Here is a 13591-nt window from a genome sequence, read left to right as displayed (position 1 = left end):
ATTTATTAGCAAGTTGGGTTAATTTCTTATGTTGGAACATTGCAATTACATTGTTAATGGTAAAAAACTAGACTAGTAAGCAGTTATACTAAAACATTGTGCATTTGGCTCATGTTAACTTGGAGAATTTAGTAATTCCCCCTAGCTGGGCTTGCCAGCCTGTGTCTCATTATACCGCATCAAATGCCCTTGAACTCGGAGGCATTTGACCCTGTGCCAGTCGTCACTCATCGCACTTACTGTCAAGCAATATGTTTGGAATTGGGAGTGGCGCTACGGAAAAAAAATATTAAGGGCACCCTCGCTGTCCGTAAACCCGTGCCCCTTGCTACTCAGAAGCTGGCTTTCCCACAAAGTTTATACGTCTAGTGGGTAAGTGTGCTTTACAGGCACAATTTCGTTTGCAGCATGAAATTATCACAAAATACAGCACAAATCACCCCAGTATCCTTAGATTAGATATAAACAAATGTCAAGAACCGTGTTTGCTCCCGCACAGCTAGCAATATATTCTTCTGCTGGGCCTGAATATTCAAACATTTTACAATATCTATTTTTCGAATCGAATACGAATATTAAAAATATACTATTCGAATATTTGCACACCCCTAGAAAATACCAAATCCACCTTTCTTGCTTTCTCACTTTTGTTTTTTCTTTCTCTCTTCTGTGCTCACAATCACATGACTTTCACACAATCACATCCCCCATCCCCTTACCTGTGCGGAGTAGTGTGCAAGTAATTATATACACCAACAGAAATATCTGCATTTCATTAAAAAGTATTCTCACTCTGTTCATTGATTACAGTCCCATCACATATGCATGGCACGGAGGTGTCATGGCCTTCCAGGATCCCGACATGAACAAGCTCATTGTGACCAAGAAGCAGTACGAGGAGAATGGCACCGCTTATTGCTTAGAAAAGTTCGACTCGTGACGTGCTTGTGTGTGATTGATTTGGAACATTTTAATTTCTACAGCTCCACAATCATGGATGTCAGTGTGGTTCATATTATGTGTATGGCTGTGTGGAACAATGGAAGTGTGTGTTGTGTGCATGAGATCATAATAAAAGAGACTCATTTTCGCATTCTTGCTTAGTGATCAACTGATGAGCCACGCTGTGTACTGACTGTGTGCGGGGTCATAATGAAAAACACCTTGTCCTCTGATTACTAGGCAATCTGCTTGAGCTGTGGAAGTTGTGCTAGACAATGTGAATTCATTGTGGCCAAACAGTGCAGGGAAGCACGTACAGTGGGAAGAAGGGACAAAATGCTGTCAAAAACACAATAAGGAAAAACCGGAAATCATAACGTATCGAGCAAAGCCTTTGGTGACGACATGATTGGAGCCTGGCTTTGGTAACGTGATAAGCCTCAATATTCAATCTAGTGAGAGCTTGCTTATTATTAACCAACTCCGTACTTTGCTGTAGGTTGAGCAGCTTATGTTGCACTTTATGTGTGGCAACTTTCCTTTTCCCCGCATCAATGAGTCATCTGATCCGGAAATGGTGATGTTTCACATCTATTGTCAGTCAACTTAGAGTTCTGACCAAGAGGAGGTATCTTAGCTGCAAACAAGTATTCATTTGCCTATCATTGTGGCTCATTCATAAGGACGTTAAAGAAGCGAACTGGACTCGGACAAAAAAGGCACATATACACACACACACTCATAGCATGTGCTTTCATGTTTGTTTACCAGTAATGAAGGCTAACCGTAGAACTTACGGAATCCTGTTCAGGGCATCAAATATGGTGGTGGCCACGGTCAGTTGTGAAATGACTAAGTTGCTATCAGGGCACGCAACCCATTTAGATCACTGCTATAGTCAATGCTGGCGTGGAGTAAAGGTAGAATATTGGGTTTCTAATACTCATGCCAATTTGGTGTCAAGTTCGAAATCCTTGTCCAGGCCACTATATTTTCGCACTTGGAGTGCTGCCTGAAATCGGAAAAAAAAGAATGCTGCCAGGCAGTCGGGCTATGTTAGACCAGGTGCAGTCAAACTAGGAAAGCCCATTGAGCTTCAAAAAAGCCACACACCCGCCTAAACAGGAATTGGTTTCCCTGGGGCAGTATTTGACTACTAGCTCCCTCGTGACTTGCACTTAACCAACGTCCCTTAGTCCCCAGTGGCTGCAGAGCACCTGACCAAAGCAGCGGTCAGACCTGCAACGTAGCAGGGAGGTCAGAAATCTCTAGATCTAGACAAGTCTCAACTGGAAATTGAACCTGGCAACGTTTAACACAAGAACATTCTCAAGTGAAGCTAGCTTAGCAGGGTTGTATAAGGAATTATCAGGCATTGCCTGGGACATCATTGGCCTTAGTGAGGTTAGGAGAACTGACTATTGGCAACATCTGACCAAAGCTAAATGCTGACTAACGGCCACATATTCTACTGCAGAGGGCGTGCAGATGAAAGAGAATATGAGGCAGAACTTTTTATTAAGGACACAGCGGGTAACATTGATGAACCATTTAGAAGCTTTCCTGGCATACTGGCCTTTTTTGTGCTTGCTCTCTTTGATGCGGCATTGTAAGCTGAAAAGTCGTGTTCAATAAATATACATTATCTGCTCACAGTCGAAAAAAAATTATGAAATATGTTTGCTGCAGTATGCAGACTGATAAACAGTGGCCTCTTGTGTGCCCAGCAAGCCCATGAAAATGGGCTACTAACATTCGATACATAAAACAGGTTGTGGCTAGCAAACAGTTTACATATAGTGCCTAAAATGAAGCTTTAGGTGCCTGCTTTAAGCACCTAAAACCCACATTTTTACTGCCTAAAAATCTGGTCTCTGTATAGTAGTCGTGCTTCAGACACATGGGGATAGTCCATTAGTTAGAATGTTAAGGCACTGCTCGCTCTATGTGAAGACCATAAAAACATACCTTTCTCCATATGTGGTTCTTTCCTGATCTGTTATTGTGAATCCTGCCAGTAGCACAAGCACATTTCTGGCTCAATTTATTCACAGGGTTTAAAGGGATAATAAAGAAAAGACAAATAAAAGAAACAGTTTAGACTGATGAAGAATTTAAAAACTCTACTATCGTTAGCATCATGGTAATAGGTTGATTACCAGAAATATAAAATGAAGGTCGAAGTTCCATTTCTTCAATTCGAAACTCAGTGCCAGTACGTCAGTGTGATGTCACAGATTTCAAAGCATTGTGCTTGGCCCACTCTCAGTACAAGTTCTTGAACCTTGGCAAGTTCAACCTTTGGCTCTTTTGAAGTACAGCCTTCTCCATTTACCAACAAAAAAATAACTAGCCCTGTTTAGACATATTAAAATCAATGACGTTACTTTGGCAAATTCAGTCTTTGCCTCTCTTGGAATACAACCTTGTCTCTTTTTACCAATAAAATCTAGATCTGATTATACATGTTAAACTCAATCACGTTGCGGTGAGCCAGTGCGGGAAATTCAATGTGGAGTCCACACCCATCTTTCGTTTCTCTGTCCTTTCTCATTTACCAAGGCTCCTCCTATGGTAAGAGAGAGAAACTTTAATGGATAAAATGAAATTTGAGGTCCCGTGGTTGGGGCCCCTAGTCCAGGGCTCCACTGGCACGAGCGGCTCGCTGGGCTTGGTCCAGGAGAGCCATTTGCCTGGCCTGGTCCTCGTCCGCAAGCCACTCCTCCCACTGCCTATTCAAATCTTGTGTTTTTAGTAATGTGGAGCTTATATGTGTCGGTCTGTTTGGGCATATCCACATGATGTGCGGTAACGTTGGCGTGTCCCTGCACCACGCGCATTCGTCAGTGTATTGTGCTTGGTGAATACGGCTAAGTGTATGTAGGTTTGGGTATGTGTGTGTGTTTGAAGTCGGCGCCAATTCCTCGCCTGTTGACTGTTTAACTTTGGGTGAGGGCGTCCATATTGCCTCTGCTCCTGTCTTTGGTGTTCGAGGATGTCGCGCGGTGTAGAGGGAGGCTCGTCACTGGGTCGGTCCGCAGCTCGGATGCTTAGTATGCGAGCTAGCCAGTCCGCCCATGTGTTGCCCTCCATGCCCTCGTGTGCGGGGCACCAAGTGAGGTTGTGGAATCTGGTAATTTGACTCCCTAGAATTTTTAGTAATAAGCGCGGTGCCATCCCAGAGAGATACAGGCGACAGGCGGTTTGTGAGTCCGTGAGTATGGCAGCAGGTAAGATTGGGCTTTTCGGTACTGTAGTGGTAATCAACTAATTCAGCTCCAATATTCCATTCCTTTATTTTTAACGTCCATTTAACATTCCAAAGCAACACTGGAGGCTACAACAGACTCCATAGTGGAAGGCTCTGGATCAATTTTCGCCCCCTGAAATTCCCCCATGTGCACCTTCTGCATTTCGTCTCCACTGAAATGCCACCACAATGTCCGGGAGTCAAACCCGCAACCTCCTGCTCGGGCCGCAAAACGGCATAGCCACGCGACAGGTACTGCTCTCCAATATTTGGATAATCCCACGATAGTGTTGACCAGTGCATCGTAGCATGCCAATGAAAGTAGCGGGGGCAAGCGCACGCTAGCGGAGCATTCTAGTGTCCAAGTGTCGTTTGCTAGGCTCTACCAATGAATCTAGCATAGCCCCTTCTGCTTATCAGTTGTATCTATCGTTTACAACCACTTATTGGAACCATTGTGGACGCAGGAGCACGTGTGCACATTTCTGTGTTGGAAGTGGATATGCAGTAGGGGCTACGGGGACGGAATAGCCTTGCACACAATGCACGGACAAGAGCTTGCTCTGTGTGCGTGAGCCTGCTGTCGCTACTTCTGTAGCTGCGCTCCGGGACATTGCCACGTCGATTGACACTTCTGTGAGATTATTAACATCACAGAGACTTGTCCAAGCCCTTTGTGTCACAAGTTGTCACCAGAGACGAGAGACTAGTGTCTTTAATTGTCGATGCCAGGCAAATAAGGCAATGGCTGAACTGGAACAACAGAACTCGGGCTATGTTGAAAGCAGAATACTATTCACCTTCAGCCGACCATGCTGTGTACCTGCAGGCAAATGGAGGGATATGCCCAATGGGATATGTTCAAGTTGAACCAGAAAATGCTCTATTGTATTGTGGGCAAACCCAGCCATGTCGAGGAGGAAGCAGTTGAACAGAAATGCTCAAACGGCAACATGTCCACACAATGCAAAAATGACCTAATTTAGACAGAAGATTTGAACGGGGAAATTAGTCTATATTAAGCCTATCCACCAGATTTCTCACACCATCAGACTACCACCCGTTCTGGTATCGGCTGGAATGCACTATATTGCAAGGCCTTCAACATTCACGAAGAGTTCCAGAATTTTTCCTATGGCGTTTTGGAGGAAAGATAAATTTTTTTTTTCTGGAACAGTATCGAAGATGTCTCTGGACATTGGGCGAGGATCATAAACAAGTGTGTGTATGTGGCGGGGGGGGGGGGGGGGGCTGAATGATTTTGTGGTCTATTTCTGATGTATTTACTTACCAGAAGCTACAAGGCCCGAGCTGAAATATATAATTCTATAATATAGAAAAAAGCATGTCATCCACTTATACACCAACCCAATACGAAATGTCAGAAAATGGCGAAACATCATTTATTTGGCTTTTACAGACTACTTTAAACTTAACATGCAATCAAAGCACAGCAAGTGCAACAGCTTTGAATGGCTTCTAATATTGAGACATGCCGTTGCCTAGTTGGCATATGATGCAACATGATATCTGAAGTCACAGTTTCGGCATGCTGAAGTGATCCTCACAAGGTGTGTCTAGGGAAATGGAACGTCTAGTTCCCAAGGACAACGGCATCACAAAGGAACCCCGATTCGTTTTGCCAAATAAAACTTTCAGCATCAGAATTGTGGCTGGGCGTGAGTGTACCCCAAATACCCATTTGCATTCACACACTACGACAACAATGTAGCATGATACTCCATTTCATATATAGCATGCAATGCTGCAAAGGCCATGGAAACTGCTGTTTGAATTTGTGACTAAAGAACGGTGTGTCACATATCAAAGAGACATGTGTGCATCATGTATTCTAGTGTAAGATATATAATCTTACTTTTGGCCCAAAATATGTGGTAATCAACACGTGAAAGAAGTTGCAAGTCTGAGCATATTCACCACCAAGTCAGCAGGGTCGCACATTTCTGCGGCTAGTGAGCACAGCACACTGCTGGCGCTCGAGATCAAAACATAGTACACTGCGGAATCTTAGTCCCACCAGCTGTAGTTGTAAAAAAAATTCAGAGCCCTTCCCCTGTCGAGAAAGTGGGGGTAAGCGAAGCTTGCGGCAAGACGACACTGTTGCAGGCCTTCCGCTTCGCTTGCCCTAAACTCAGGGTTGGCAGCTCTTTGCTCATGTTTGGCCTGGGCTTTAGAAGCCCTCGTGCTAGAATCGGACGGCAAGCTTTGCTTACCCTCATTTTCTCGACAGGGGAAGGGCTGGTTATTTTGTCTCTTTGGGTCCCACGTGTGACAAGGTAGTTCAAGGGCGTGTTACAGGTCGCCGAGCCCACAGGGGGTATGAGCCATTGAGCTTGGACCCTTTCTGCACAATCACCAGGATCGGCCCAGATTTCAGCATGACACCACCACCATCACCGACAGTTTTGAGCCTATAAAGCTTCGCTTAATATATGATTTAGCCATGCTGTAGAAAGCATTGCACATCAAGCACAACTGCACTGCAAAATGCACGGAGCGAGAATGGCCGCACTACTTGTATAGATTCTGCAGCGTTGCCTCCCAAGTAAGCAATGGATAATATGTAACTGTCTTTATAGATGAATGAAATATCTTTTTCACAAGCTGAAACAAAAGGCAGTGGCCGAGCTTGTTCCACAGCACAGTACTTCCACAACCTCGAACGAAATGCTGTCACTATTTTCGATGACGCCTCAGTACCACCGGCAATCAAAATAATTTCCAGCGAGGGACCAAAACACAGCTTCGAGCCATGCATGTGAAGGCCTCAGCGCTATTCATGGTTCGTCATGTTACGGAACGGGCAGCAGACCAGGACAAGGAAAGAGCTATTGGAGACAGCGTAGTAATTCTGAAACGAACTGTAAGTTGCAGGCTGAAAGCCAAAACTCCTATCACAAGGATAGCAAAACTTCTGAAGGATAATGACCTGTCTCTTATAGAATTTGACAAGGAAGGCAGGTTTGCTGTGCTACCTAAAGCCTTGCTCCAGCAGAAGGCAGAAACAATCATGGAAAAGAGCTTCAATCTAACCAGTTTTGAACCACAACAGCAGAAGAAGTTGGCCTTAGAGCTGCCTAAAGAACTTAAAACTGGGCATCATTAGAAAAAGAGTTGGAAAGGCGGGAAAATCTTTCTTAGAAGCATTCTCCAAGATAAAAACACACAAACCCGACTGCCCACTAAGAGTAATTGTCTTTGGAGAAGGTGTATTGCAAAGAGAAGTTAGCAAGTACCTTCAACGTCACCTGAGCTTCCTCAGCAACAATGACCCTAAGTGGTGCACAGTTCGCCGGAAATTGTGACAAGTCTCGACAGTGTGGATGGGCAGCAAATGACGAGACTTTCTGTAGACATTAAAAACCTGTACCATTCTCTGCTGCTTGCAGCATTGTTCCGTGCAGTTAGGAATTTAATTTCAGAACCGGATGAAGTCAAGTTTCAAAGTGGAGCTGGAATCACAAATGATTACTTTTTAGTGCTATTAAAATTTTATCTCGAGGCATGTCGTAAAGGCGTACAGATATGTAGACGATCATAGGGTACTTTTAAAGCGAACTCCCCGATCCCTGTTTTGATAGGGCCGTAGAACAAGTGCTTCAAATTTTCAAAGAAAAAGGGGAAGGCTTTCAATTCACCAATGAGGTGCCGCAAGAGAATAAAATCCAATTTTTAGATCTTGAACTCGTTTTTAATAATGACCACCTCTGCTGTATGCATAATCCTAGGTCAGAGAAAGTCCTTTTATCGTTTGACATCACACATTTCAAACTTGTGAAGCAAGGCATCATTTCTAACAATTCGTACTTTTCTCCAACAAAACCATGCAGCCATCGCATTTCAGAAAGCTTTTTTAGCCAAGTAGACCATTTGAAATCGTCGAACTACCCCTCTGGTCTCATATCATCAGTTAAGTGTATCACTGCTACAAAAGTTGAAGCCTGCTCCATCCAAAACAAATAAAGAAAAAAAACTGAAAAAAAAACCTGTGCAGGTGACACAGTACGTACACAGACTTGCACATAATGTAAAGAAGGTGGCATCCAGATATAATGTCGATGTTTTGTTTTCAGCTCCTCTTAAGCTATGAGTGATCGCATCAGCAAATCGAGATGGAAAAAGAAAATGGGTTAAGTAACATGTGACTAGGTATGTGAAGTGCATTTCACATGTAGTGTATAGGATTTCACTAAGCTTTCACAAGATTTCACAGGTCAATCCGATCGCTGTTTCAACGACCAGGCTAGAGAACACAACTTGAATGTGCGCAACTATTGTGGCAGTCACGTTAGATGACCACTGCAAAAAATGCGACTGTAATCCAAATCTAGACAGCACGGCATTCTTGAAACGAGCGAGGGAAATGTTAACATATGGAATCATTGAGGCATTTTTTATCAAAAACAAGAGAGAAAATGCGTTAGCACTTCATCAATTCATTTATCGCAAAGTAAAGTAGAATTCGTAAAAGGGCATGTTTAAAAATTGATATGTAGTGGCACTTGTATGCGTAGCAAGCCAAGTGTTAATGATTATCGGCAAGGGAACTTGATGCTATTTGTTGAATTTTGATAAGATGGGTGCGTCAATTCCCAAATAAGCACAGTTGGAAGTTGGCACTTGTGGTGTACATTTCATTTGTCTTAACGTCCTCGTCTTTTTCGTGCCATTGCATTAAGGTTAACAAAACTTCAGACATCAGATTTACGGTGGGCACAAGCGTACCCCAAATTACCCATTCGCATTTGCCCACTAAGGCAACAATATATGTAACTGAATTCTGTAAACAACCGAGAAGTCACGAATGACATCTAGTGGCATCATGGGCAGACGACACTGCCTAAAAAGAAAAGCTGGCTTTGGTCTAGCTGGCACTGAAACCTGTGCTTGGACCACTCGCTGACAAGTCGATGCATTTCAAGACTAATTGTATCCACTATATCTTATGCGTCTTGTTGGCCTTCCAGGCCAAGTATGTGTTCCAGACGAGCGCCACGCAGCTCGCAAATGGCACTCGGTAGCTGAGAGGCACAAATCTAAAGTTGATGAGCTGCGCCGCAGGCCAGAGCATGTAGTTTGCCTTCAGGATAGGCAGGTAGTCCGCCCGCACCGTCTGCTTGATGCTCTCCCACGAGCGTCGCTGAAGCGCACCGAGAGTCACCAGAAAGCTCGGCAAGAACACTGGGGTGAACAGGGCCTGGTCGAGGAACACCTTTTTGATGACCAGTGCCCGACCACCTCCACTCCCGACAATGCGTTCAAGCGTGAAGTACCAGACGCGAAGAGCAGGGCCGACAAATGCAATGCCCATGACGAAGAACCTGCAAAGGTTTGGAGGAGTTCACAAATCAATGACCAAAAACAAACATTTTTTTTTATTTTCAAACCCCCCATCTTTTGGTATGACACTAAAAATACCTGGAATTCTTTTTGACCGTAGACCTGTTGCATTGTTCATAGTTATATATTCTTAGTCTTGTGAATATTTTTGTTTTGGCTTGCCTTGATGTTTACTTTTGCAAATTTAATTTGTTTGTTTTTTCTTCTTTTTTGACCGCACAGTTTGCCATATGGCATACTATGATGAAGTAAATGCACGCAGTCTTCTTTCATGAAGTTGCATAACTGGCCTATGAAACTTATCATCCATAATTAACCATTCACAGTCTGTGGGCTGGTTTGTACGTATCCTGTCGTTTCTAAGCAATTTCTCTCTTGTTGCTTTTGTCCTCAGACAAAGCGACAATATATGGCGAGCATCTGCGGCAGACGTGGAGGCAAAGCACTCTGGGTACTTCATGGGGTCTCCAGCTGCTGGGTCGCAGGCCCAGTTACAGAAGGGCTATGGGCTGTCTCCAAAGAGAGACTTCCTCCACCTAAGTTAGATTATGAGGAAGGGAGCAGACAGACAGGGGAATCAGAGCATGTGCGTCCTGTCAGAGAATTTTGGTCAACAAATATGGAGTAGGGGTCTGAGGGAAAGGAAGTAGGTGGGCTGTCAGATGAAAAAAGGGCAACGAGTGATGTTGGCTACGATTACAGTGGTTACGAGGATGATCCTGCACCCAGTGGACCTTGATGGTGAAATGCAAAGTCATGTGAAGTCTATAAACCTTTTCACACATACGCGTTGCTTTTCTTGCTTCTTTCAACTGCTTCACAGCATTGAGTGAGTTGGCCTAGATCTTCACATCAATGTTTGTCAAGTTGCGAACAGCTACTGATCGCAACATGGATGACCTGTAGCATAAGTAATAAAGAGTCTGTTGTTTCTGTCACATGGCTGCGAGTGTCCTGAATGTCGGGGTGTGTCTAGCTAGTGAAGGTAACCCGTCCTCCATTCCTTTGAACAGCTGCATCTGTGTTAAATCACCCAGCTGCACCCTACTGACGCTCATCTCTACTGCAAAAGGCGGCTGTTTACTTTTGCAAGGCTTTGTTGCTCTGTTGGTGGAGAGTACAGCACCACAGCGGTAGGTCATCCACCTTCGTTTTAAAATGCTATATCGAAGTGACTGTGGCAGTAGCGCACCCAGGATCTCTGCCAGGGGGGGGGGGGGGGGTTGACAGTTTGCCAATACCATCTAAACAGCACTAATTTCGATTTCTTCTCGAAAAATTGTCAGAAAATGCGCTTTTTGCGAGTGTGCAGATGATCGCGCGTCTTACATCTTAGTTGCAGTACTGAAATGCGCAAGGAAAGAAAAGGGGTTAAACAAAAGGGGGGTTAAGTTGGCCTCAGGGGGGGGGGGGGTTACAACCCCCGAAACCCCCTCCCCCCCCATCGGTGCGCCACTGGACTGTGGTGCAGTTTTATGGGCGTGAAGTCACGCGTTCCAAGCCCGGCCACGGTGGCCACGTTCTGATGGGGGTGGAATGCAAAACCGCTCGTGTACATCATACTTTGTGAGCACATTAAAGAACCCTCACATAGCAAAAATTGATTTGGAGCTGCCCAATATAGCATCCCTCATAAATCACTGTGCAGTTTTGCGAAGTTAAACACCACAATCTGCTAATCACCTTCCTTGTATATGTGCACTTCTTATAGGGGATCTCTAGCGATGTCCATTAGAAAAAGAAGATTCGCAGTTAAAAAAAATTCTCTCATTTTCCCGAGTTTCAAACCCCGTACCAGGGCAAATTTTTCTTCTAATGCAAGCCCATATGGCTTTCCACTGTAGCTTTATGCTACAGTTGGGTGGATGGCAATTTCTCCCTTTCAGAAGACAAACGTTAGATTCAGTAGCCTGGCAAGAGAACGAGAATTTGTGATTGGCAGTAAGGCTCTACAAGGTGCACAAGAGTACATAAATATCAAGGCCGACTTATCAGAAGGCATCCGAATCATGAAAAGGAAATGTACAGAGGAATAAAATGCGTTGGAGTACAGATGGCAGGCGCATTCGCAAGTCACGACTGGCACCTTACTGCTATCGTTGAAGCGAGAAGTGTACAATCACTGCATTCTACTGGTGCTAACAGGGCAGAAATTTGTGGAGGTTAACAAACAAGAGTGGAGACGAAACTAAGGAACCTGAAAAGAGTGATGGAATGAAAAATGTTTGGTGCGAGGCTAAGGGCCAAGAAGCCAGTGGTGTGGCTCTGAGAGCAAAAGGGGATAGCTAATACTCTAGTTGACATCAAGAGAAAGAAATGAAGTCAAGCGGGACACGGTTTTTTTTTCTTCTTTTAATAAATATAATTATTTATGAATACCTTACATGCATTGAGAAAGGCATTGGGTACAGGGGAAACATTGGTTACACCAACATGAGACAAGTGTTATTCAACAAGGCAGAAAAAAAGCATCAACGTATCAAAAGCATTGATCACACAACGCAATATAATGCAACATCATACATTCAATGCAAAAAAGTACAATTGAGATGAAAACTGAGAACAGAAATTAGTACCGCTTGATAAGGCACTACCAATTAGTACACGACGATCATTGCACTACCGGGTTGGCGCACAAATGCGAAAATAGCTACATGAATGGCTGAATCAACACAAAGCAATGTTAAAAAAATATTAATAATAAGAGAGAAAAAGAAGACAGGCAGTAATTAAACTCTGCCACCTACCATAAGCTACAAGGTCACAGACAAAGAATAGTGTGAGAGCCCACACATGATTTTTTAGAACATTAGAACAAGCATACCATAAGTACGGACTATAGGTACAACGAAATCAATGGATAAGGTTATAGAAAGGTACACAATAAAAATAGAGGCACGAAAGGACTAGGCGGTTGAGATGGCAAAAAGTTCGCGGCAGAGCTGAAAAATTGTCTGGGATATATCTGTGAAAATCTTCCACCACACGTGAAAAGAAAGGCAATGCTCACATTCAGATCTCACGTGGTATGCCTTTCTGTGACCGCCTCCAACTGGGACAGCCCAAGCTCGTGAACCGCATTACACTTTTTTTGGTGGGAAGCGAGCTGAATGGGATGGCCGGAGCAAAACCTGATAGCGCACGCAATCTTGAAGGCCTTCTTGTTGTATATTAACAATATTTTTCATATTGTCACGCTAGAAGACCACATTCTAGTGTTAATGTATGATTGCATTTCTTACAAAGAAATTACATGTTCGGATAACCAAAAGTCTATCAGCACTAGCACAAATAATATTTGAAAATGGTGTAACGAGTGAGGCACGGTGTTAAACCCAGAAAAACTGTATTCCCTTCTTTTACAAGTGAAAAGTGGCCACTTGGATACAGTTATAAATTGGTTTCCTCACCACTGCAAGAAGTAAATAGCTACATATATTTAGGCATAACCCTGTTTGGCATAAACCTGTCGTGGAACGTAAATATAAATATTATTTCTTCAGTTGCACTATGTTACTGGAGTCACAAACTTAAAAACACTGTTCAACACAAGGAGGTTAAAAAAAAAACTTCTGGAGTGGCGGCGCCCGCTAATGTTTACCAGCAGGGGTGAAGCCAGCGCTTGCCCTGACTTCACCTCTGAAAGAGTGTCGCGCAGGCTGCAGTCCGCGCACACCTTAAGTGCGTTTGTTGTGCGAATATAAACGCTAGGGTAATTGCAAAATAAAAGGTCGTTGTTTCTAGCTAAAATATTATATTTGGCTAAGAACTCTAAAAAAATGTACCACGACACTCAGCTTTGCTCCTAAAAGTTGTGAAACAAAGGTGTACATTTAATAGGATCTTCACAGCGAAATTAGCCATATGAAACATGAAGGAGGCGAAAAGCAGGCGTTTCCTAAATTACACCATTCCCCAATGTCTCTTCTTGCCCTGAGTAAGATGGCGGCGGCTTGGCTTCACTTTCAAAGCAGCATTGCCACTCCAGAACTTTTTTTTAACCTCCTTGGTTCAACACCACAGCAGTAACCTATTACT

At 43.8% G+C, this 13591-nt stretch overlaps 2 protein-coding genes across 3 annotated transcripts in view; one reads left to right on the top strand and one right to left on the bottom strand.

Annotated features, from left to right (window-relative positions):
- The window catches only part of LOC119465314 (actin-related protein 6-like), a 42752-nt gene extending 41657 nt beyond the window's left edge, over nt 1-1095 (top strand). The window contains 1 exon segment of the mRNA XM_037726115.2: nt 811-1095. Coding sequence (XP_037582043.1) covers nt 811-940 — 130 coding nt within the window. The 3' untranslated portion in view covers nt 941-1095.
- Nucleotides 1096-5573: 4478 nt separating this feature from the next.
- Nucleotides 5574-13591, bottom strand: part of LOC119465313 (protein Mpv17) — a 63576-nt gene continuing 55558 nt past the window's right edge. For both annotated transcript variants that reach the window (XM_037726112.2, XM_037726111.2), the window contains exon 2: nt 5574-9534. In XM_037726112.2, coding sequence (XP_037582040.1) covers nt 9150-9534 — 385 coding nt within the window. In that variant the 3' untranslated portion in view covers nt 5574-9149. The remainder of the gene's footprint in view (nt 9535-13591) is intronic.

Source organism: Dermacentor silvarum, chromosome 9, assembly GCF_013339745.2.
Source record: "Dermacentor silvarum isolate Dsil-2018 chromosome 9, BIME_Dsil_1.4, whole genome shotgun sequence".
Lineage (NCBI taxonomy): Eukaryota > Metazoa > Arthropoda > Arachnida > Ixodida > Ixodidae > Dermacentor > Dermacentor silvarum.
This window is presented reverse-complemented; position numbering and strand designations above follow the sequence as displayed.